The sequence below is a fragment of the Engraulis encrasicolus genome, chromosome 14 (assembly GCF_034702125.1).
Source record: "Engraulis encrasicolus isolate BLACKSEA-1 chromosome 14, IST_EnEncr_1.0, whole genome shotgun sequence".
NCBI classification, from domain to species: domain Eukaryota; kingdom Metazoa; phylum Chordata; class Actinopteri; order Clupeiformes; family Engraulidae; genus Engraulis; species Engraulis encrasicolus.
The window spans coordinates 33,738,561-33,765,096 of NC_085870.1; the positions used below are offsets into that span (position 1 = coordinate 33,738,561).

At 41.3% G+C, this 26,536-nt stretch overlaps 3 protein-coding genes across 3 annotated transcripts; 2 read left to right on the forward strand and 1 right to left on the reverse strand.

Moving 5' to 3' along the window:
• Positions 1-25: 25 nt before the first annotated feature.
• Positions 26-7,582, reverse strand: entpd8 (ectonucleoside triphosphate diphosphohydrolase 8). Its single transcript, XM_063215488.1, has 10 exons — positions 7,532-7,582; positions 7,146-7,280; positions 6,603-6,720; positions 5,168-5,318; positions 4,279-4,438; positions 3,709-3,939; positions 2,359-2,625; positions 2,130-2,240; positions 1,047-1,181; positions 26-444 (listed from the first exon to the last, which is right to left on the reverse strand). Exons 2-10 carry the CDS (start codon positions 7,269-7,271, stop codon positions 247-249), a joined length of 1,497 nt encoding a protein of 498 aa, XP_063071558.1. The 5' UTR covers positions 7,272-7,280; positions 7,532-7,582; the 3' UTR covers positions 26-246.
• A 5,278-nt stretch (positions 7,583-12,860) lies between these two features.
• trub2 (TruB pseudouridine (psi) synthase family member 2) lies at positions 12,861-17,143 on the forward strand. Its single transcript, XM_063216481.1, has 8 exons — positions 12,861-13,287; positions 13,385-13,516; positions 13,737-13,811; positions 14,980-15,041; positions 15,286-15,367; positions 15,569-15,641; positions 16,025-16,161; positions 16,540-17,143. The coding sequence occupies exons 1-8, from the start codon at positions 13,176-13,178 to the stop codon at positions 16,911-16,913; spliced, it is 1,047 nt and encodes a 348-aa protein (XP_063072551.1). The 5' UTR covers positions 12,861-13,175; the 3' UTR covers positions 16,914-17,143.
• A 414-nt stretch (positions 17,144-17,557) lies between these two features.
• Positions 17,558-23,233, forward strand: hdhd3 (haloacid dehalogenase-like hydrolase domain containing 3). Its single transcript, XM_063216482.1, has 4 exons — positions 17,558-17,648; positions 19,578-19,733; positions 21,321-21,503; positions 22,579-23,233. Exons 2-4 carry the CDS (start codon positions 19,587-19,589, stop codon positions 22,981-22,983), a joined length of 735 nt encoding a protein of 244 aa, XP_063072552.1. The 5' UTR covers positions 17,558-17,648; positions 19,578-19,586; the 3' UTR covers positions 22,984-23,233.
• Positions 23,234-26,536: the final 3,303 nt, after the last annotated feature.

The following is a 26,536-nucleotide window of genomic DNA, read 5'->3' on the forward strand; positions in this document are numbered from 1 at the left end:
TGTGTTAATGCTAATGTGTACAGTATTACATTTCAAAATGTAAAAATCTTTTATTACCAGACTTAAATGAATGTTGCACAGTAAAAAAAAAAAACATAGACACTTTAATATGTCACTTGTACAAAATATTTGTTATCATTCTTTTATAAGTAAATATGGCCATTTTAAATGTATCTTTGAAAGTGTAAAATATATACATGATGTAAATTCATAAGTTCAAACTATTTGATTCTGCTGAGCCCAGGTTCAGGTTTGTTTGTTTGGCCAGAAAATTAGAGCGATGATTAGCACAAGGCTGAGAGAAAATGCCAATACGATGAAGAACACGTCTGCTGCCCACTGGCTGCGCTGTACGCCTGTGACCACAAGGGGGTGTGTGGGGGCCACCATATTTGTCAGGTTGAGCATGTAACCCAGAGTCCAGCCAATGTCTGTGTCTGCCACCTGGGAAATGCCAAGCACAAAATTCTCACAGAAATAGCACTCCATTTACTTTCACATGTATTATTTTTACATTATAAAGTCATGTGTCTTATTTATGAATGCCCTTTAATATATTGATTAATGCCCATTATTTGGTTAGCCTTTTCTGTAATATAATGTAAGCAACTTAATAAAGCTTTTAACATGTACTATGTTATCTTATTCTTGTTTGATATCCTCTTACTGCAGCTGGGGTCGCCGGCGACCCTATTCTCTTGCTGAAAATGCTTAACTACATCATAACAACATTGCTATGACATTACAGAGAGCCATAGTGCTGTGCTAAGTGGTTCCATTTAGGCTATAGACTACTGGGAAAGCTATCAGAACAAATACTTTGACTACTGGTTTCGTAAGGAGTAGTCGGAATGCAGAAATAGATTCAGAGACTTTTATACAAAGCAAGCTGAGTGCATGTTTTCCTATTCACATCCAACACATCTCTCTATTCAGTTACAATACATAATATACTGTAGCTTTTGTTTATTTGTTTGGCTGTTACTTAAGCCTGCAGTATACTCATTAAGCGTTTCCATCCTTGAGACTGGTCCATTATAACTCACCTTTTTGTGGAAGTAGATTTTATCCCAAGTTTCATTGAACTTGTAACCCTGTACGAGAATAGTCATGATATACTGAGCTGAGGCACAGTAGTCTCTCAGATACTTCTCTTTTACATTTGGGTAATCCACCAGAAGCTGAGAAGGAGAAGGAGGAAACGTTAAGGACAAGATCTCGTGAAAAAAACATGTTGAAAATAAATGTATTCAACCATTGCCAGAGTCTCAATAGTCCCACGTTCTGCATGTGCTTTTCAGGTTAACCAATTATGTGTGTACACAGTAAAAAAAAAATGAGGTGTCAATATTTCAGAGTAAACAGATGGAGCATTTACACCAGTGTGGAGAGTGAAATTCCTCTGTAGTCAAATTCTGCAGGAGGCCAATGTAATTTCAAGAGCTCTACTGCTCTTTATATTTACACAATATTAACTATCTCACAACATGAACTCTGAAAATGTGACACAGACCACAGAGTAAAACAACATTATTTTTGAGTGGGGCCATGTTATCTGTACAGAGTTAATATAAACTCTTTAAGGTAGATTACGTAGGATGGTGGCAAGAGTAGGCATGCTGCTCATTGCTATATGCTGCCTATTCTCAAATGTGTCTTTTTTAAATTCATATTTACCAAGTAATAAACTAATATTTACTGGCCAAAGTACAATAAGTTTTGCAACAAAAGATGTATATTACTGGAAATTCAAAATGGCACACCTATGTGTCCTAAGATCCACCTATTTATGTATGAAAAATGTAATTTTCACAATCACAATGAATGCCTACCTAGAAATTGGTGGTGGTGGAAAATACAAGGCTAGATAACAATTGTGAATAAGCATTTGTGAATTCTGGAAGTAAACTACTTAAAGCATTACATATATACTCTACCTTTAAAAGTCATATTAACGCTGGCATTTTTACTATGCTACTTGGGTTTTGGGTAACCAGTAAGCAGTGCTATCACCTTCGTTTTTTCCCCAGCGATATAGCACCACAGGTGTTATGCTCTGTCAATGCCTAAGCCTGCACGCATGACAGTGATTTTGAGAGTATTTAGTGCAAACAGAAAGTTTTTCTTACTGAACCCCAGGTCCTTTGACAGAAAGTCTCGATGGTAGAGGTGACTTTGGGTAGGGGTGCCTGAGGTGCCAAACCAAGGAAGTCAAAGGTGTAATAGTAAGCTGAGAATGCCTGCAAAATACAATTAGCAAACCATTACCATCCATTCATTTTCTATCTGGAAATTATGGGCAGACACTTAATTAAGTTTATTAATTAATTGATTGATTAATAAATAAATAAAACTTACAAAGTACTCTCCATTAACGGGTGGCTGATAGACTCCATTGAAGCCACAGTCGGGGCTGAAGGGACATTCTGTGACATTGACAATGTTATGAATGAGGCTTTGACAACGCTCAGGGTCACCTGAGCCAGTGAAAGTAACTGGTTTGCCAGGATCAATACTCCCTGGCTTGGTCACACAGGGGGAGTCATAGAGGTCAGCCAAGGTCATGGTCAGATTGAATCCTGTGTGGTAGCATGGATGGGTAACTTGGGAAGAGGATCCACTCACCTGGGAAAACAGTAACATCCAAGGGCATAAGTTTGGTTTGAGCTCCGATAGGGACAACTTCATACCAATATAAAACAATAGACCTACAGTTCAAGATCATTCATAAAGTGTATAGCTATTCCTAATCTTTCTGTGTGGCTGTGCACGCCACTGACAATCTGTGCTGTCTAAAAAGTGCACCTCCGCTTCTTCGCTTCATTGCCGACAAACCATGGGGGCGACATCATGCATACATGCATGCAGTTACAGTCCATAAGTTGATAAGACAAACTGTTTGTTGACATTTCTCAGTGAGGTGGAAAAGGGCAAACGTGGAGAACACATGTATTCAAAAACTAATAACAGTTATTTTCCCGAAATGCCCAAGTTCAGGACTTCAGTGATATCAAAGCTTGCTGCTATGGCCATGAATGCAGATTACTGCCCACATGTCCTGAAGCTTACTGGCATCTGCCAGAGCTTTATCTAGATGGCTAAGTTAACTCTACAGATAGTTAAAAAAGACACAAGGGAAGAGGGGGATATAGGCCTAACGCTAAACACTGAAGATGCTACAGTGATAGATAAATATTTAACTTCTGGGCACAGTAAGACAAATATTTAACTTCTGGGCGCATGGTACTTCACTGATTCTTGAGAATGTGACTAAAACAGGTTTTAATTTTGAAAAAAAAAAAAAATGAATGAACATTAATCTAATATAATACTGTTATACAACACTGACAGTGTTGACAGGTTATGGTTGAGACATTAGCAGTGTCAAAACAAATTAACAAATTAATAAGAAAATAGTAAGCTTACAGGAGCTTTAGTGATGGTGAAGTATGCAGTGGAGCTAAAGGCTTGAAAAGGTGTCCTCAGTTACATTTAAACGTTTGCATAGGGCTAATTAAATAGTTTGGGGAAAGAGCACACATGTCTAGAGCCACTAGAAGAAGTAATGAAGGCACTGCATCAGGAAAACTCCCTTTTGCAGAGTCAGAAAATCTGAGTAGATGACTCAATGGTTGGGCCCACAGTACCCCTGCTTAGGCTAACTCACCTGCATATTACATGAGCAAAATCACCACGTTATAGTCTCACCGCAACTAGATATGCCTGGAGCTGTCTCATTGCCTGGTCTTTTCCATAGCAGAGGTAGCTGTGTGTGTACACCCCATACTTATGGCCGTACAGCTGGAGGCTCTCCTCAGAGTTAGGCTGCGTAACCGGCTCCTTGGGCGTGAAGGCAATTTGAGTGGAGGCCCCTCCCAAGTCCAGAGCTCCAAGAATGCGGCCCCCTTTCGGAGTGACCCACTCTCCATCAAACGTGTACTGTCATCAACACAAGACATAAAAGGTTGAGATTTTTTTTTCTGAAGAATTCTCTTCCACAAAGCTATCCAGTTCCAAGAATGTTAAAACAGTAATGTGTTTTTACCGAAAGAAAAAGCAGATAGCATTAGTCCAAGTTGTTCCAGAACGACCTTTCAATCCACTGTACAACAGTGGAATTAAATTAAAATGTATATATACCATTTTGGAATATAACTTTTTATATTTGTACCAACAGTTTGTATATAGGCCTACAGAAAGTATTTATTTGCACTAATGGGGTGTCTGCCTTCCTTGTCATTGGAAATGAGTCACAAATCCTAAAGGACTATAACATACCTTTATGAAACCCTCCAGTAAATAGTTGATGGTGACCCAGCCATAAGCTCCTTCCTCCATGCCAGAGAGGATCTGTGCGCCTCGGAAGTCAAATGGATAGCTCTTTATTGTTTTGGATACCTCCTTCATAATCTGATCTGTAGAACTTTTGTCTTGTAGCCTGTGTATGAAAAAATACACAATTGACAAAGGCATTTAAAGGACCGCATCCCCAATGGAGAATGTTTACTGAGGTGTTGTTGAAGGTAGAAACACAGAAACTGAGATGGTGACAAACATTGCCAGTTCACTGCTTTGTTGTCTTTTGTGTTCATTAAATTAATGTTTGTCTTAAAGGCGTATGCCACTATTTTGGGGGTTAATACAGTTAAAATCGTTGGCTGGGTTTTATAAAGGTGGTAAAGTGTCTTATTTTTCATGTAAGCCGTTGTCTTGTTTTAAGACAAGTTAAAAGAGGGAGCATGTCGCTAAGCTAGTGAAAGTCAATGGATCCGTGTAGCATGTAGTGATGCTACACGGATCCATTGACTTTCACTAGCTTAGCGACATACTCCCTCTTTTAACTTGTCTTAAAGCAAGACAACGCTTAACATGAAAAATAAGACACTTTACCACCTTTATAAACCCCAGCCAACGATTTTAACTGTATTAAGCCCCAAAATAGTGGCATAACCCTTTAATTAAAATCATTGTTTATATCGGCTAAGAATCACTGTACTTTGTACCTGAGCATGGCTGGACTGGGGCCAAAAAAAGGGCCCAGGCAACTTTGCACCTCTAGTGGGCCGGTCTCTAAGAAAATGCAAAAGCATCAACCTCGGAGGACTTGGTCCACCAGGAAATGCCCTGTAGGCCTATGCCAGATTAACAGTCCAGGCCTGTGAAGTACCTGAGTAGCCTCATGCCTGCGGTAGCTCCCAGGTACACTGGGACACCGCGCTGTTTCCTGGTGGGTATCACAGCTTTAGCAATGTCTAAACACTCTTGAAGACTACGACCTGCAGCAGGGGGGTCGTTCTTGTAGCTGGATATACCACCTCCTGTGAACACAAGGCCATTATGGGAAATTCTGCTTCTCATTTGCTGAGGTCAATGAATCAATCAATCAATCAATCAATCAATCAATCAATCAATCAATCAATCAATCATATATATATATAGCAATGCACATTACCATAGGAAGTCATCATTCAATGTGCTTTGAGAAAGTGAAAGGAAAAGAAAAAAACATGGATGCTGAGCTATTATCTAAAGAGATTTAGTTTTAGTGACAGGTGTGTCATCCTGGATGGAAAAAAATGCATTCAGGTAAAATGGGCCACCTATTCATTCCAATGGTAAAAAGAATTGCACAAAAGAAAAACAAAATTAGTGATGATTTTAATATTCCTCCATTTTTTTTTTTCAACACATCTGTTTCCAAAAAGATATCACAACTTCATTAAAAGAGCTCCCCTGACACCTCCATCTTCAATAATAGTCGCATTGTTTTTGTAGAAAATATGAATGGCAATTCCCATAGAAAAAAACGGCTGAAATTACCTGAAAGGGGCGGCCCACTTTACCTTAACATGTTCAGCCAAAATGGGCCAATGTTTTTTTTTTTGACATTTTTAGGTATTTAAACATCACAATGTTGCCACAGCTATGTTTTTCCTGATTAAGGGCACATATTCAAATCTAAAAGCATATCTGTTTTTTCCGTTTTTATCACATCTGAAAACAGTATCATCCTTATTTTATCTAGACGTTTTTAATTCTCCATATGAGTGTTTCCCTGCCCATCAAAAAAGTATTACGCTATTCAAATGATTTTAAACAGATAGAGTAGTAATGTTGCAACAAATTCAGTGCATTTGCGGTGGTTGGTCTGTAGAATTAAAAGAAATGAGACACCCAATGCTTATCCGGCCCAATTTAGCTGATGGCCCAATTTACCTGAACGCACCCTATATTTGACTGTAATTATTTACTTTGATACACATGACATGACATGACATGACAAGCTAAAACATGTACATTCACAGTTTAGTTTAAGGGTCAAAGATTTGGGCTCAGATGTCAGGAGGCACAATGGCATCTAATGCCCATTAATTAGTAATTGGTGGTTAATATGCCGCAATGAATATGCTTCTTAGATAGTCCACTGAAAAAAAAAAAAAAAAAATTCCATACAATGGTGGCACTGACTGTCATTGCGTCGCCCTGACATGCACTACTGTTGAAACTGACCCTTAAATAATACTAAATAAGAAAGAAACTAAGAAAAGGGTGTACTTCTTCACATTGATCATTAACCTAAATCATTTTGGAATTGTGCAAACCTTCCACGTCGCACACCCTCAGTTGTGACACAATGCCAGTGTTGTTCTGTTTGCCTCCGGGCCATTTATATATGAAGAGAGCGGTGTGAGAGGATCCAGCATCGAAAACCATCCCATACTAAATTGGAACACATACATGTGATACAAGTAAATAGTCAAAGTTTAAAAACTTTGTCAAAGTTTAATAATAGGCTATTTGTATGGTCATTTTGTTAATTTACTGTTCCAGACAGTCCGGGCAATTACCAAGATTTTCTAAAAGGCTCGAAGTCCAACAAGATGTTAGTTTTGTGGTGGAAATTCATACATAGGCCTATAATCAAAGGATACATTCTTAACTACCACCTGGCCAGCACTTGTATTTTAACACCTGACACTGTCAAAGATTGTGTTGATGATGAGGAAATTACCATGAGGAAATCCCAACCATAACAATAGTAGTATTAACATTTTCCTCAGACACCGCTTACTATCACTATACCACTGCTAAATACTACTAATTTTAGATGTTTTAAAGTAAGAGGTATAAGTTTCCAGCATCACCTGGATTTCATGGGGCAGTTCCACAGTGTAGTGTTGCGCCAGCACCAAAACTAAAGCAATAATACTGGAGCACACAGTGGCGATCAGTACAATTCCCACAGTGGTTGATCTAGCAGGCAGGTGCATCACTCCAACCTATACATACAAATAAAAGAACAATAGCATTGTTGTACTCTTTTGCATACATTCACATCACTTCACTATACTGTACACTTTCTATAGCTTAACTTAAGTGGCGTTGCACAGCATAGAAACCTATATGTTAACACCAACATGGCAAAGACAAGGCACACTGCCAGCCTTTTTCAAGTCAATAATTTACTACCCAACAGATCTTGTCAATCTGCTGCTTCTTTTAACATTCTCACAATGTTTGCCAAGCTTACCTTCTTCAGTGCAACTCAAAGTTCAACGTGCACCCTCTTCTTACTGGCTCACCTTTCCACATATACGTACTATTTATTAGTTTACCAGGCACACACACACACACACACACACACACACACACACACACACACACACACACACACACACACACACACACACACACACACACACACACACACACACACACACACACACACACACACACACACACACACACTGACTGTACACATTTACTGTAGTTGTCACTCCCACTCACTAATGCCCTGCCTCTCCTCTGTACGTCAGATGTCTCCTGAGTAATGCACCCACACCATCAGATACTCTACTACCACTAAACTGCTCTGTCTCTCTGGAAATATGAATGAAATGAAAATAAAGCTATTACTGAAAATAAAGCAAGTCACTGTTGGGGCTGTTCTAATTTAAGCAGACATTTTATTCCAGCATTTGTGATGTACCCAGCAAATGGGTAAATGCCATTTAACCCTGCATGGATTTGACCCTGGGCACAACCAGCAGAGGAGACTCTGAGGACTGAATAGACTGAGCATTCGTTTGAACTTCAATGTACAGGGCATTTAAATTCACAAAATTAGGACTCAATAGGGAACATATTGATTAATTGCGTATAGGATTGGGTACTGGACTGGTGATCTTAAAATAACCTTAAAGACCCCATCCTTGTTGCATTCATGCATCATCATGCAAAAAAGCATGATTTGTGAGGAAAGGCATATACCCACCATCAGAAGTGACCCCGGTTTGGCTAAAATAATAGGGCAATTTACAAGACAGGATAATTTTTGGCATAGGACGCAAGTGCAGGTTTGATCAGTCTGTTTGTATGTAATTGAGTCTTTTCAGGAAAAGAGAAGGCCCGCCTTCTGGCCCATCTGCACAGAGGCTGTAACTAGTGATTGAATAACTCCCATCCACATGCATCGCAAATCATGGAGTTTGTATCTTACTGAAATACCTCTGTTATCAGCAAGCATCAAGGTTAGGCACATGCTTGTTCTACACCGTCTACTTAACTGACTACGTAATTGAACTAACTGATTGTAAAATGTAGCACGACTACTTTTATAATCCAACGTATTGTAGGTATGCTTGTTTGGGCTAAAAGTTGCAATTAAGAAGTAAATTATTTACCCAACTACTTTGCAGTTTCACTGAACTAAGAAGCTAATAAAATGTAAATTGTAAAAAATAAAAATAAAAGTTTGAAAATGTGTGTGTGTGTGTATATGTGTCTGTGTCTGTGTGTCTGTGTGTCTGTGTGTCTGTGTGTCTGTGCGCGTGTGCGCGCGCACGTGTGTGCAAGTGTGTGTGCCTGTGTCTGTGTGTCTGTGTGTCTGTGTGTGTGTGACGTGCCTGTACAGCAATTTGAGTTTAAGCTCCAACAATGTCATCTTAACATTTAATCTTTTCTTTCCTAAACAGTGATCCTGGTGATGTTTTGAACACCTGTGGTATTCGACTAATACATTTGTTAAGATTTAATCCCAGACAAAAGACTTCGTTGGTAATCCAATGGCCCCCACACAATGGCAGGAGCAATCGCCTCCGTCACGGTCAATTATGAATTTGCCACTCAATTAGGGCTATGAAAAAACACAGATCAGGTCTCCCATGAATGTAGAGAGGCAAACCAGTGCTAACAGCATGCATTGTCTCTCAGCACGCAAACTAGTGCCCCTGTGACGACTGTTACCTTGTCGCACACATGGACCTACCTATAGTCTACTACTACTAAGTGATGCATGTCATTTAACATCATGCTATGTCTTTTGTACTTTTTAGGTTTCAGTAGGCCTATAATATCATGACATTTACGTCATAGCCTGTCTATGGGATCAAAGTAAAAGTCCTTAAAAAGTGACCCATCTTCTTTCTGGTTACTGGTTACATGCAGTGGTGTAGTCTTCTTTTTTATGGTGGCTATACTGTATATTTGAGCATTTTTTGAAGTGGGTATACTGTAAATATTTATGCTATTCAAAACAATGGAGCAATCAATTTTAAGTGGGTATACTGAAATCCCTGAAATTTAGAAGTGGGTATACTCCGTATACCCGCGTTCTACATAGGGGTGATTCTACAGAAACGGTGCCCTTTCAGAATTCTCAGTGTCCCCAGTTAAAATGCTGATGTATTTTTTCAGAACATTGATAAAATTATATTTAAACTACAGTATTTCAAAATATTACTTGTTTTTAATATATTTATTTGAAAATAAGTACACATATATATATATTTACATTTTTATATGTTTCCTTTTCTGAGGAGTACAGGTAATTCTGCGTGTCCCCATTGACTATTACATAACAATGTGGTCAATTTTATGTTTATGTTCTTCAAATAATGTATACATTTCTGTCTTAAATGCATCACTGCTACCCCAATTTCACACATAATGTGTTTTTCAGGGGAAAGTAATTATATTTTATGAGAAATATTAGCTTTTTCCTCTGTCCCTGTATTTTTATTCCACTCTGTCACACAACCGCGTCCACCCCTATTTGTATGCATGAGTGGTTTGATCCGGTGACATCACTTCAGGAAGTAGATTCATCAAAGTCTGCAGAACAGCATGGTGCAACAAGTGGTAAGTTTCTCTCTCATTTCTTGAAATATTGCAAGACTTTTATAAACATTTGGGTGGGTGCAACCCTCAAAAGGGCCGCAGATTCACTTATAAGCCAAGGTGAAGACATCCCGAATGCTTTGACCCTGTATAGGGTTCTGAAAGAAAACACTACAGTGAAACTGTTTTTTGTCGAGGAAGAAAGCATCGAGGAAGCAGTTGAGCGCATGCCAGCTGGTCTGCCTGTTATCCGGTCCACAATGAGAATCCACCAAGTTGTTTACATGGGTCCAGGAAAGATTGCCTACAGAGATGTTAGCTGCATGTGTCTAGTTGAAAAGAAAATACTTGACTGTCCATGCTTCAATGCGCAACAGTTCTTATTTCACAATGTTGAAGCAACTGCACCTCAAGCTCCTCAGGCAGAGATTGAATGGGAAAAGGAAGACATGATTGGCAAATGGTGTGTCATCATGTATGACAATAATACATACCCAGGCATAATTCTCGCCACAGATGAAACCCATGTGCAGGTGAGGTGCATGAGCTGTGCAGGACCAAACAGATATTTCTGGCCTCTCCATGATGACATCTTATGGTATCCTTATGAGGATGTCCTTGAACAAATTGAAGCCCCTAATCCAGTCACTGCTCGGCACATGGAAATCAAGAAGGAAGTTTGGGCAAGGCTTCAGCAATTGCTGTGAACTCAAGGTTGAGGTGGACCAAAGAATACAAACATTCTCCAACCTTTTTTTAAAAATTAAGTATTACAATGTTAATGAATGTTCTTTATTAGGTTTTATGCATATTTTATGCATATTATGCATAGTTCCAGAAAATGCAGAGAAATATGTTTTACTTCAGACCAGAGGAGTCTCTCTCTCTCTCTCTCTCTCTCTCTCTCTCTCTCTCTCTCTCTCTCTCTCTCTCTCTCTCTCTCTCTCTCTCTCTCTCTCTCGATTCAAAACACACACACACACACAGAGTCTGAATGGCTGGCATGAGCATTAACGCCCTTCTCCCACGATCAACACTAAACATGAATCAGGAATGCGCTATCCACAGGAGAGGAGAGGAACATGACTGTGGCAGGAGAGGAGACAAGTTTGAGTTCAGGAGAACTGGAGGAGAAGAGCCAAATGAGAATTCTGAGAAATGAGTTTTACCTCAGACCAAAGTGGACAAAGCTTTGTCAGTTATTATTTCCCAAGTTTCATGCATTCACAAATAGATGGATGTTCTTGCCATTCATAGTTTTTTTTTGTACTCCTGAATACACTTAGGCCTATGTTATTTTTGTGGTAGGCCTATTCGTTTTTTAACAAACAGACAATAAGAAAGATGATGTATTGCTGATCCATGAACTTAATATAAAATATGTTGAAGTCCAAAAAGTTGTGTTTTGACTCGTCATTTAATGTATTTATGGGACTTTTGTGTACATCACATGCAGCAAGTTCTGCCAGAGCTTGGGCACGCTTGTCTAAGCTTTTGAGGGGCCCGTTTCTTCAGAGGTGTCCTCACTCACACACTGCATCACGCAATGTGCTTCTCTCCCAAAGGTTTAATTTAATCAGACTATTGTGTTTAAGAGTCATCTTATGAGGAGTAACTGGTAGGTTCATTTACTAGCACATTTTCTGAGTAGCTATTGACTCTACCACAGGGTTTCAGCTGACGCCACATGTTTTTATAATGGGTAAAATTCATATATGATGTAGTGAATAATCCTTGTCTATTCAACCCCGTTACAATGGTTCAACCCCGTTATGGCCAATTCAACCCTGTTATGAGATACAATTTTTAATAATAATAGAACAATACAAACCAAATGTAACATCAGAAGGTTTTCTGTTGTGTACAATAGATTGTGATACACACACCAAGGTGAAAATGGTAAAAAATAATAACGATATCACACATTTTGAGCAATTTACTGAGTAAAATAATAAATGGTTGTCCTACTTTCAGAATTATGACAGAAAAAAACATTTTCCCTTGTGTTTTTTTTGTACCAAAATATTTAATTAAAGAAAGGGACAGCTAAATTATTAAGTCATGTTACTGGCTTCTTGCTACCCTGTTATGAAAATTATTATTGGCAATAAAAAATTACCGTGACGGGGTTGAAATAAATACTGACTTCTGTCAAATAAAACCCATAAATATTACTTAAAATTGCATGTTAAGATGGGAAAATCTTTTTTCTAGGCAGTAGAGAAATAACCAAATCACATGAAATAAAAAAACCTCACATTTTAGTATACTTTTTTTTACACCCTAAAAAAACAAAAGGGGCACCGTTTCTGTAGAATCACCCATAGACTACACTACTGGTTACATGTAGGCTATAAGCTGCTGTTTTCATATTGTTGGCCATGCCTACCTGGTGAGAGAGAGAGAGAGAGAGAGAGAGAGAGAGAGAGAGAGAGAGAGAGAGAGAGAGAGAGAGAGAGAGAGAGAGAGAGAGAGAGAGAGAGAGATTCTTAAATTACAAACCTCATCAAGACCTAGTCTACATATTAAAGGTGAGAAACCAGTCAGGTTGCAAGTCCCAGAAACAGTCATAAAATAAAATAAGTAGTAGGCCCTACGTTTATTGCAGTTTTAGACCTACTTTTACTTCACCTATCTTGTAGCCTACCAGCAGAGGGCAACAATCACCCGCATTTGTTTGATGTAAACAGACTTCAAAACCTATGTTTTCTCCGCAACCGTAGGGGGCGGTGAAGGGTTTTTGCTGACTTTGTTAACAGCGTGGTTACTTCCTCGGTGTTGGGACCAGAACATTTTTAATGTCCGTGTGGGTAATCTGGAATGTTTTGAATTCATAGAGTGAAAATGCGAAAATTGTGCATCTTGGAGAAAAGCCAACTTGCTTAAAACTTTATTGTGGATGTGGACATTTTAGAAAAAAGGTTTAGAGCTCTACGGAACAACATATCTATCACCCAGTGGACTACCTTCGTCATTAACAAATAGGCTACCAGGCTGTTTTGGTGATGCCTCCTCATGAATAATTATTTCAGTAGCTCTAGTGACATGCGGAAATAATGGCAGCTTTACGAGCGTTTCGTAAATTTGAAGGGCTATTTGCTATTTATAAGCCACCTGGGGTTCACTGGAAACTCGTTCGAGACACCATAGAGACACATCTTCTCAAGGGTAAGGATGAAGGGTATCTCGCCTGGTTTCACTTGCTGTCACTTCACAAAATCCTTAATCCTTGTGAGTAATTTGCATCTTTGAAATCTTCCTCTAGAGCTCAATGCTTTCCAGCGTGCCCCCAAACAGGAGGTTCGTTTCCAGGCCCTACCAAGTGGAGAGACAGATGTCACCAAAGAACTAACCATAGCTGCCACTCAGCTTCCAGTCCTCTCGACCAGTCATCATGGTTTGTACTGCACTGTGCATGCATGGATGAATTTCATTATCATTGTTTCAGCCCTGTCAGCAGGGAACATAACATTACGCCTTGTTTCTATGGCTCCGTTCTTTTTAAATATGTCAAAAGTTTTCCTAATTATATACTATACCTACTTTGACCCCATTATTTAGAAGTTCCTACATGCATTATATGCCATGCCTTCTTTACGTTTCATATTGTACCCTAGTGAGGGGACCACGGTACAGGACACTGAAGGTAGGAGTGGGACATCGTCTGGATGCAGGCTCATCAGGAGTACTTGGTATGTACACACTCATGGTGTCACATTCATATTACATTATCATCGCAAACATTTCATTGGACTGACACTGTTGTTCAAAACAAATTACAGGGTATTGGTTGGCTCTGGTACAATGTGAGGTTAAGTGCCTTGTTCATGTTAGGGATACGCATTCATCCTAACTAGTCAGGGTGGAATTCGACCCTTTAGTGAAGTGAGGGGAAAGCCCAACTGGGAAACGCCAACTCCCTTTGTCATTGTGACAAAGCACTCCACAGCACACAGTAGTGCACACTGCACACAACTAAATTGCATTCATGCCTCATCCGTGCCAGGGGGCAGCCTCCAATGGCGCCCAAAAGGGAGCAGTGTGGCAGGACGATACCGTGCGCAGGGTACCTCAGTCTTGGGCGAGGATTGGGGAGAGCTGGTTAATTTACTGGTTTAATTAACTGGTTAATTTACTCCCCCCACCAACCTGGTGGGTCGGGAGTCGAATGAGCAACCTTTGGGCTATAAGTCTGATGCCCTAACCACATGACCGCCCTAAAATACCTTCATCCAAAGACCAACTCCCTAATTTTCAGGCCACTGCTGCCCCCACATTGGAGTACAAAGTATTGGACAATGGGCTTGATATTATTGGACAGTATTCTGTCCTACACTGTGTATGTACAAAGGGTAGATTAGGTAGCCTGCACACCGTGAAAAGTTTTTTTTTCTTTGCAGGTTCAGCTATTTCAGGAGGAATCACTATAACACTGCCACAATTACAGGCAAACCAGACTATTCCTTTTGAAAATTAAGGTCTGGCTGAAACCAAATTAACGCTGAAGTTAAAGGTCTGACTGACTGAAACGTCAGCTTTCAAAATGGTTTGTTTTTACTGTAATTGTAGCGGTGTTACGCTTTTCACACTGCATGTGTACCATAGCCTGAGTCCAGCTAAATCAAACTGGTATCCATTCGCCCAATGAGCACCAATGTACTGCATTCTGCTACAGGATGGACCAATCAAGTTGATCAAATGAAAAAAGACTTTTCAGGGGTGAAGTACTCCAGGGGAGCATGGGTGACATGGTCAAGACAAAGACAAACGTTAGGTGTCAGACATGCAAAGAGCACAAAATGTGTTATGGAAAACCTTCTTGTGATTACCTGATTTACCTGATTGTGTTTTCTGTCTCAGTCCTAGGTGTTGGACATGGAAACAAGGCTCTTGAAGAGTTCTACAACTCCCCTATTACTAGGGTATGGCACTTACGATTCTCTTGTAAATTAAGTTATGACACTGTCTTAGACAGTTTTGAGGGCAAGTGACAAAAAACAATCATGCATGCATGCATGCATAGCATAGCATACATACATACTTGCATACATACACGCCTGCCTACTTACATGGTAAAATAATCTGTCATAATTGAATACCAATATGTTCATAAAATTCTTGTTAATATTGGTGATCTATCCCACATGTTATGAAATGATGTTGCAGGACTACACACTAGAGGGGGAGTTTGGTATGGCCACAGATGACTTTACTGAGACTGGACGCGTCATAGAACGGACCACATTTGGTAAGGATCATTCCTATGTATACTGTATATTCTTTTTTTAACAGATGAGTGAATATACTGCATGTATGGATGCAGGTGTGTGTGAATGAGTGATACATTGGACGTTCTGCGATGTTCATTGTCGTTTATGTGTATGCTGCTGGGCATCTTAATTTCATTCAGGATTATTAAAATATATACTGTCTGTTCTCAAATGTATAGAACATGTCAATCTGGAGAAGATTGAGATGATCCTGGCTGTGATCCAAGGAGGCCATCAGAAAGCTCTCATCTCGTGAGTCTGGCTGTTGTGTTTCCTTCTTTACATGCATGACAATTGAGCCAAGCAAGGCGACATTCAGCGTTTGCTTCTACAGCAATTGACCCGACTCTCGCCAGATGGTTGGTTCTCAACCTTTTTTGAATAAACGTCCCCTGGACCTCATCATAATCCTTCCAACACCCCCTTGACCTCATCATGGGCCTGCCAACGGCTTCCTTAGTGTTAAAAAATAAAATAGACTAATGCACCACAATGGCAACTAAGCACCGCCCCCTCTAAGATGCATCATTCTCAATAGAAATTACACAGTCAAAACATGTCAGGTGAAGGATAAATATTTTGCATGTCTGAAATAGCAGAAAAAGTTAAGACTTGTTTGTTTAAATGTCTGTCAGGTACTCGGGCGTGGACCTGCAGTCTCAGGAGGCGTATGAGCTGGCCTCTCGGGGGATGTTGTATCCACACGGCAAGTCTCCCCCCATCCTCCTGGCTCTGCGCTGCACTCGATTCCAGCCCCCACACTTCACTCTTGGTAACCACACAAGAAGAACTTTTTTTAAATGTACAGTATACATGTGTTTTGGTGTCTTATGGCGCCTTCACAGAAAGACACTGCGGACTAGAGATGGGAATAGAAATTACTTGGAACAGAGGAATGGGGTAGTGTTGGGGAAATGACCAAAGCATATTTCACCCTGTGTTCTCCTGGGCAATGTTGCATCATTGGTTATGGTTGAATTCAGTCAACTGTATAGCTTATTTAATGACACACACTTTTATCTTTCTCTCTCTCTCTCTCTCTCTCTCTCTCTCTCTCTCTCTCTCTCTCTCTCTCTCTCTCTCTCTCTCTCTCTCTCTCTCTCTCTCTCTCTCTCTGTGTCTGTCTCTCTCTCCCCCCCCCTCCTTGTAGAGGTTCGTTGTGTGAATGAGACCCAGGGTTACCTGCGAAAGCTGGTGCATGAGGTGGGTTTGGAGCTGCGCAGCTCGTCTGTCTGCACAGGCGTACGCCGCACTCGCGACGGCACCTTTGGAATTCGGGAGGCCCTCACTCGACAGCACTGGACTGCGTCGGATATCCAGCGTGCCATTAAAGCATCCCGCTCCATGATAAAGGCCCAGGGCAGGGCTGACATCTCTGAATCTGGTGCTGAGAAGGACTGTCAGATAGAACAGCAGTACCAAAACAGAGGCACAGCAGAACACTCTACAGCCAGTATGACAGAGACTGACCCCAAGCAGCTGTACTCCAGGGCAAAGGAAGCAGTAGGAAGCACAGCATCCTGATTTTCTAGTATACCGTTGTTTATAGAGTATATTGAATTATATTTAAACAAACATGTATAGAATCAGCCATTGAGTGAATCTTGTTGTGGAGGCTGGGACAACATAAAATGTTACATTTGTTGTAATGTTTTTTTGGTATTATGTGTTTTCATCTTATTCCGCAATGGTGAAGAACCTTTTTTTTAAATTAAAAATTACTGGGTCTGGATCGTGATCCGTATCACCACCAAAATTTAATTACTTGTTCCCTTTGTCATTTCCAACAACTCCACAAAATGTCATCAAAATCCGTTCATACCTTTTTGAGTCATCCTGCTGACAGACAGACAGAGAGACCAACGCGACCGAAAACACAACATGCTTGGCGGAGGTAGTAAAATCAACATAGCCTAATATATTATTATAAAAACAGGACAGCGGATGCAAAAGAAAAACACCTTGTCGACTTGTATAGAACATATTCAATGGTGGTTTCAAATGGAAAAGGCATCTAACCAAATAACAATATAACAGGGGAGACAAACGGGTGTGTCGACTCGAAAGTTATAGGTTATGTAATTCTGATCATGGTGGTCTGGTCTGAAAAGGGCGACTGGTTAATGTCAAGCACGGAACTAACATTGCTTCGTCGTAAAGCGCTACACGGAATTTTAAAGCAATGGGACCAATACAGATTGTTTGATTGGATGCATTGCTCGTGCAGTGTCTGTGGTAGTACCTTGTACCCTTGAGCAGGTAGGTTAAATTGCTACATTGCATTTTGAAATTCCTTATTTGCTTGGCAAACTATCTTATTACCACTATCAAAAAACGCAACGTCCAATTTATCGACGATGAAGCAAATCGTGATTGGATGTAGACATTTAATTGAGAGAATGAGACATTTACATGCAGGGTCTAAAGTCGGTCAGTCTGTGTCTGAAATGCCGACTTCAGCCGTAGGTAGTTATACTTTTTATATTAAATTATATTATTAATAAAATGTATTGTATGCACGACCTGTGAGCTGAACAAAGCGGTCGTTGATCCGGACTGGATAAAATTGCAAGGTTTAATCTTAATATGCTTTCTGAAGCTATAGCCTAGCCCTAGTATCTCCACATGGTATGTACTAACCAAATCTCTGCAAAATACTTACTACATATTTTGAATAATGGCCCACTTGAAATGTATTCATATATCAATGTTAAATGCTTTTTATATCGGATTCTATGTCCACATAGTTATGTAAAAAAACAAAACAAAAAAACACCACCTGACTTATTATAGTGTTCTGCTACAGCCTGTAGTGGCACTGGCTTCTTGCCAAGACCCACTGTTCAGTGGAATGCCCAGCTCACCAGCTGTTTTGCCATTGCCTTTTTTTTTTAAAGTTCCCATTCCATTGTCCCACACCACCGTTGCAACTCATCCACTGGTTTGTGGCCATTCCTACACAGATGTGGAGATGCTGACTTCAGTTTTAGATTAAGTTCTTATTCAAGTCACTCGAGCCTTTTTCACTGAAACTTTTTTCTGATCTGGTGTCTCTACTGTCGGAGGAGTGGAGTGGACAAGAGACCTGGCAGGTGCACCCACAGACATCATATAGAATACATGTAGAATGTTCTAGATGATGTCTATGAGTGCTTTCCAATATGCAACCTTGCGTCCTCCACTTGTGCTTGTGGCCTCACGTTTTACAGATGCCCCGGCTCCGTGGAGAAAACAATTCAGTTTCCCCGCTGTCAGCCTAGCCAAAACCATTTTTGGGGGACTAATCTTAATTCACAATCCAGTTTGCAAATGAGAAAATTACTTTCCAATTGAGCTTTTGTGAGATATTGAAATATAATGCTGTTGTCAGTGATGTCATCACGACGTATTACTTCCTGTTACAAGGCCACAAGTGGAGGACGCAAGGTCGCATATTGGAACGCACCCTCTGGGTGCACCAGTGGGTGGTTTCTAAAAACACTAAGCATGGGTGCATCCCAATATGTGACCTTCCTCCACTTGCCTCCTCCACTTGCTCCTCGTCATGATGACATCACTGACAACAGCATTATATTTCAATATCTTGCAAAAGCTCAATTGTAAGTCTTTTTCTCATTTGCAATTGGGATGGTGAATGAAAAACAGTCCCTCAAAAGTTGTTGTGGCGAGGCTGACAGCTGGGAAATTTTATCGTTTTCTCCACGGAGGAGGGGCCAGGAGGCGGGACGAGGAGACAAGCACAAGTGGAGGAGGCAAGGACACATATTGGGATGCACCCCTTATGTCAATGACAATGGTTGCTTCAACCTCAAAAGAAAGCAAAGGACCTCAGGGCCCTAAAATAGGATGTTAGTATTGGTGCACCGTTTACTACGACCTATTTAACAGTTGTATTGGATAAATGTAGCACCCTGTGCGCCCTGTAGCGCCCTGTACTCCTGAGCTTGGGAATGTCTACCGCATACACATTTCTCGGCCGTGGCAGTACTTCAGCACCACGGCCAGCGATCTTGCCCAATATGCCGCGTAATCCAACTATCTCGGCTTAAGCACTTTGATGATCGCGCTGGAGAACGAAGATGTATGCATACTCGATTAAACCAAATTTCAGATAGTGAACGAATGAAAAGGAGATAGGAGAGAAAAACACCGGCCTTCCTTGATGGTGTATTTATTGATGCCTCCCAGCAGGGGGCGATGCGTGGGCCGGTGCGCTGGGTGCTGTGGGACGTGAAGGACACGCTGCTGAAAGTGCGGCGCTCGGTGGGAGAGCAGTACTGCAGTGAGGCCTCACGTCTCGGACTGGAGTTGCCGCCCTCACAGGTGGAGGCCGCTTTCAAACAGGTGAGGTATAAACTAATGCTCTCAAGTAGAAGCCGCCTTCAAGAGGTGAGGGGAAAACTAATTCTCTCTCATAGACAACTCAAGTGTAGGCCTTCAGACAAGTGCAGTAATTAGGGATGCAAACGATTAATCGATTAATCGACTTTAATCGATCAATGTGTTAATCGATTAAAAAACATTAATCGCAATTAATCGACAATTCAACTGACAAGAAACCCTGGTGAAATGGCCATGTGAAGAGTGTGTGTGAAGAGGGGTGTGAATACTGGGGATATTTAAATAATCTTTGGATTAAAGAATTGAAATAGAATTCATTTAAATGTGGTATTTTATTTCAATTTTTAATTAACATTTTTAGATTTAGTTGTATTTTTTTGGAGAAACATTGAGATTTCGGGGGAAAAACGCCGCTAATCAATTAATCGTAAGTCGATCGATAAGGCTATCAACTAATGATTAATGAATTAATCGATAATTTGCATCCCTAGCAGTAATATTTTAATAAGGTGAGATAGAAATTAATACTCTCACAGGTGAAGGCTGCCTTCAGAGAGGTGAGGTAAAAAGTATAATACTCTCCACAGACAACTCAGGAGAAGTTGAGACAACTGTCAGGCAACTCAAGTGGAGGCTTCATGATTAGGGCTGCATGATTATGGGAAAAATATAATCCCTATAATTATTTGGATCAAAATTGGAATCACGGTTATTAATCACGATTATTCAACAACAATAATCAACAGAATTTTGTGCTGAACTAAAAAGATTTGTAACTGTGTAAAAGGCAATAGCATGATGCTTATAGACTTTTGGCCATAAACAACAGCCTGTCAACATGTTCTGGCTTCAAGGATACCTGAAGGCAGGCTGCTATATTGTCCCCTGTAGACTCGCTTTTTTGAAAATCGTGGCTAAATTCACCATTTACGATTAATTTTGTTTTATTATGCAGTTAATTTGAACGTAAAACATAAAAAACATGCCAACTCTCACAGGTAAGTCAGTTCTATGTTAGTGCAGTTTAGTCTTGCCACCTCTGTAAAGACTCAGTAAAGTTCAGACAAATCAGACAAACTCTGAAGTTACACATCCTCACTTACACAGGTCTTCTCCACCCACAGTCACTGTCCAATGGAGCTAGACACTGACATTCCTTATTGCAACAGAGCACAAAGATCGAGAATACTAGAATTCAAGAGGTGATCTTCAATATTCGAAACAGGGGGAAGGAAGATAGAGAAAACACCCCCAAATCCTTATCTAGTGACACGATGCTCAAAAGTTCTGGTTTGTCTCACTGACCCCCACACCATGACCCGAACAGGCTAATTCGCTTAGCGCTCTTTCCCCTGTTCCACCAAGATCACTTTCTTTAGTGCTCTAAGTAAGAAAGACACAGAGACTATCATAACAATGTGTTCATAATCACCATTACTGTTACTCATTATTTTAAGGTGCCTGTTAGATCAACTACACTTCAACAAAATATGTAACGGCAGCTTAGGGTTAGGTATGTACAGTGTAATTACTTGTGCAGATGCACTCTGTAGCTTCAAGTAAAGTGTCTCCAAAATGTCTACTATCCAGGCGTACCGGCGGCAGTCCAAGCTGTACCCCAACTACGGCACTGCACAGGGTCTGGGGGGTCACCGCTGGTGGGTGGCCGTGGTGAAGGATACCTTCAGCCAGTGTGGTGTGAAAGACGGCGCCACTCTGGAAAAGCTCTCCTACAACCTCTACCACAACTTCAAAAATGCAGAGAACTGGGAGGTAAATCTGATTTTTAATATCGTTTTTAAAAATGGACACCCATGGCCTAACTGTAGGGCACTGGGTTACTACGCTGGCAATCCGGGTTTGATTCTGACCCGGGTCATTTGCTGGTCCTTCTCCGTCTCTTTCTACCCACTCGTTTCCTGTCTCTCCTACACTGTCCTGTCACAAAATAAAGGCATAAAAGCCCTAAAAAATTGACACCCATCCCTGTTCTCCTGATTTTGGCAGTTTGTCATCTGTAACTAAGTTATCATTCAATTATTGGCTGATTGCATAACCAGGAGTGTTTCAGGAAAATGTGCCAGTTTATTTGCCAGGGTGGATTAAGTGGCTTATGATGTTGGCACTCCAGCAAACGGCATCTAATCATCCTGTGATTGTATTCCCTGTCTCCTGAACTACTCTTTGAAAGGAATTAGTTTGACTTTAACCCATTGTGTGCATATGCAACGGATACCATGCCCCCCTTCCCATCTCCATGTCGTATCAAAGACTATACAGTATTTTGGGCTGTGCCGTGGCCTTACGGTAGGGCACTGGGTTACTAAGCTGGCGACCCGGGTTCGATTCTGGCCCGGGTCATTTGCCGATCCTCCCCCATTTCTCTTCCACCCGCTTCCAGTCACCATCTCCAACTGTCCTGTAAAATAAAGGCTAAAAAGCCCCCCCAAAAAATATGTAAAAAAAACAACAACTATTTTTCCCATGAGAGCATGGTTGCATAATCAGTCCTTGTTTACCGCTGACATCTGGTCAACGACAGGATCATGTAGCACACCTGGCTTCAAGTCTCTGAAAGAGCGTCAGTGCAATCCATCTTCAAAAGTTGATTTCAGCCTGATGGCTTAATGCAATTTATGCTTGTTTAAATCAGATGACAAATTCAAAGACGTGGAAAAGTATGCACTTTCGCAGGCAAATTCCCACGACCCCAATTTCTTTCAGTTTAGTCCCTACCTAATGTGAAGATCTGATTTTCGTACTGACCATGCCAAACCACGTCAATCCGATGAAACTGTTAAAATACATAAAGAAAAGATTAGATTTGTTCCGTTCATCTCTGCGTCAGGTGTTTCCAGACTCAGAGCGAACGCTGCGGAGCTGCACGGACATGGGCCTGAAGCTGGGCGTGGTGTCCAACTTTGACAACCGCCTGGAGGGCATCCTGCGCGCCTGCGGCCTGCTCAGCCACTTCAGCTTCCTCGTCACCTCCGAGGGGGCTAAGGTGGCCAAGCCCGACGCCGCCATCTTCCACCAGGCCCTGCAGCGCTGTGGAGATCCCGCATCCAGCGTGGCGCACGTGGGCGACCACTACGTCAACGATTACCTGACGGCTCGCTCCCTGGGGCTGCTCGGCTTGCTGTTGGACAGGGAGGGCAGCACGCTGCATCTGGACGACGTTCCAGCCAGACACAGGCTCAGCAGCCTGGACGAACTGCCGGCGCTCCTGCAGAAGCGTGCAGAGGGTGGGTAGATGTTGGATGTCAGGATGTCAGTTCTGCATTGTGGTAATTCAACATGTAAAGAGCAGGAATAAATCCTGTAAATGAGTGTAATGAGTCTGACTCTCCATGTGTTGAATTAACACTAGACAAATTTAACACTAAGAGACACAAATGTAAACTTTTCTATGAAGTGTGTTCTGTGAGCAATGAGCAAATGTCAATTTCTACACAGAATTTTAATCAGGTCTATTTTTTGTGAAGTTGGTCTTGTTTTTTTTTTTTTTTTTTTTTTTTTATAAAATAAGCAGTTCAATCTTGGGACAATGAACTTTATGTGCATTATAATTTAGTCACTGAGTGGTTTTATGCACATCCGTAATTCTTTAATAAGAGTCGTCAAATAGAACTGCATTTCTGTACAACAGAGATGGAAACACTTGTGAAATCAATGTATAGGCCTGCTGTATGGAACCCTTTTCAGCATTTCAGTGGACATGCCTTGTTTCTTTTCAATAATGTTTGTGTGTGCAATGAATGTTGTTAATGTAAATGTAACAATTGCAGTACCCAATTTATCCACTAGATGGTGGTCACTGTTTTTTCCCATTATATGGAACATACTCCCACAGCAGTTGATTCAGGTGATATCTAATTTATGTGCAATATGGCTGCCATTCTTGAAACTTGTAGATGTTATGAAAAACGTTTTATTAGGGGCCAAGCAGCGAAGCTGGCGAAGGCCCCTATAGAGTTAGTAGGTTTTCTTCATTATTATTATTATTATTATTATTCTCTAGTCACCATTCCTATCCCTCTGCAAGTCTATGGCAGCCCATAGAACCGTAGGCAGGAAAATGCTGTAAATTGGCACACACATTCGGGGCAGTCTCAGCATTACCCACAGCAATTTATAGGACCCCAGCCCCAACGCTCTAGCGCCACCAGCAGGTCAAAGTTGCAGGTACATTTCTGCTTGTAACTTTTGAACCGCTGGGCCAATTTTCATAAACTTGGTATCCCTGGAATCCTTGAGTCAAGACGAATCCAACGCACCCTATGACGTCATTTTCCGCCAGGATAGTTTTCCCGCCATTTTGAATTTTGTAAAATTCAATAAAAATGTTAATTTTCCCGCAATTTTTGACCAATTCACCTGAAATTCGGTATATAGTATCTCTGGACTGAGCCACACATGGGGTCTTCAGGAATATTGGATATCTTTTATCGTTTAGCCGTGAGAGCCAATCAAAATTGTCGTAAACGTGGCAAAACAGGAAGTGAGGTCATATCTCAGCAACCGTTTGGCAAATTGGGCAGGGATTTTGTACACACATAGTAGTCCATCCCATGACCTACCACAAAAAAAATCAGATCCCCAGCTCAAACTCTGTAGCGCCACCAGCAGGTCAAAATTTTATTTACATTTTTGCCTGTAGCTTTTGAACCGTACTCCCAATTTTCAAAATATTGGTACACAGGTCATCTTCACACTATGCTGCACCCAGGTATGGATTTTCGTAACGATTGAAAAAACTATCAGCTCTCAGCAGCCATTCAAAATTGTGGAAAGAATGGAGGGATTTTTCTCATCTCTCTGTCTCCTCTGCCCCCCTTGCATACGTTCACTGACACCATTCTCGGCAGGGGGTCAAGCCCCACTGCCCCAGCCCCTGCACCCCACCCCCCACCCCCTCCTCACACACAGACAGACAGAGGGAGAGGGAGAGGGAGAGGGAGAGGGAGGGGGGAGAGGGAGAGGGACAGAGAGGGAAGAAGGGAGGGAGGGAGGGAGAGGAAAGAATTTTGAACACCTCTTGTCGTTTGCCGGTGACAGCCAATCAAAATTTTCATAAAGGTGGCAAAACAGGAAGTGAGGTCATATCTCAGCAACCGTTAGTCAATTTCTGTTAGGATTTTTTGCACACATTCTAGTCCATCCCATGACCTCCCACAAAAAAATCCAGACCCCAAGCTCTCTAGCGCCACCAACAGGTAACAGGAAGTGAGCTCATATCTCGGCAGCTCTTCAACGGATTCAAACTAAACTTGGTTTACGTGATCACACTCTCGTCCAAGGAATGCACACCAACATTAGATTTGGACCAAAGGGGGCGCTGCAGTTCCTTCTGTTGCCGTGGCGGCTCTGGCAAGTTTACTGCTTGGCCCCGCATTGCTGCTTGCAGCTATATTCTTATTATTGCTTTTTCTCTTATGGAAATAGAAATGGTACTACTCATTTAAAATAAATGTGATTTTAAGCCATTTTGAATTGATGATATTTCACGTTGGTGAAGCAGTAAATTATTTGGGGAAAAGTAAACCTGCCTTACATTACAATCAGCCTCATGCTACACCTTTGGTGTTTGGTTTGGTTTCGAACATGTCTCTCCAGTTTACCAAACATGAACACCATCAACCACGCGGTCATTGACAGACTTCCGTCCTCCCTTGCTCACTTGCCTGCTTGTGACCTCATGATGAGGTCACTGACGGCAGAAAATTAATTCAATATCTTGCAAAAGCACAAGTCTAATGTCAATTTCTCATCTGCAATCGGGGTAGTGAATGAAAAACAGTCCCCCAAAAGTTGTGGCTAGGCTGAGAGCTGGGAAACTTTATTGCTTTCTCCACGGAGGCAGGGCAAGGAGGCAAGGCGAGGCTACAAGCACAAGTGGAGAATAGGAGTCTGCATATTGGAATGCATTCTAGGTCTACCTCCAAATAATGGCTACCACGGATTGCTGTGAAAAGGGAGGCGGTGTCACCTCTAGTCTAATGTTGTACCTCTATGGTCAGAGCACACCCATGATTCTACTGATGGTCACAGCAAAAAAAAGTGCTTTCTGAGCTTGACATTAAAGGAGCACCAAGAAGTTTGACGCTTTGGTGTACCTACAGGTTTGGAGCAGAATTGTCAAGCTGTAGTGGTGTTGTAAACCATAGACCATGAAGAGTGACTAGCAGCGCTAAACCTATTCTGATGGGGGTCAGCCCTATGGTCCCACAGCCCATTGGTCCCACAGCCCAAATGGTCCCAGCTTATTCCTGCTGCTCCGTTTTCCCACAGTTTAAAGAAATTATTCAAATGTAAGCCCTATGCTCTACAACTCCATGCTCCCACATTTCCAAGTAAACTAAGAGAACCAATAGGCCTAAAAATAATGTTTAAAATCTTAGTGATGTGGGACCAATGGGCTGTGGGAACATAGACACGCTCCCTGATGATGTACCACTCACCCTTGCCTAGTTCACACCAGACCATATCACAGTAAGATACAGTCTGGAGACTGCCTACAGAATTTCTCGTAGGGGAGGTGTGGTTTACGATTGCCAATGGCCATTGTGAATGTATCATTTGGTGTATACATAGCCCGTACCTAATTGTGTCAGTTGTATTCAAACCAACTGCAAACTTCCATTTCTTGACTAATACACATCATCTTTCCACCCTTTCCCACTCTCGGATTGCCTTCCTACCTCAGGCTTCAGATTGAAACAGTTGTGCAAAGCATCATGGAATTTCCCAGGCTATGTTACTCTCACCCTGTTTTGACTTAAAGAAATGAAATAATTTTGGAAACA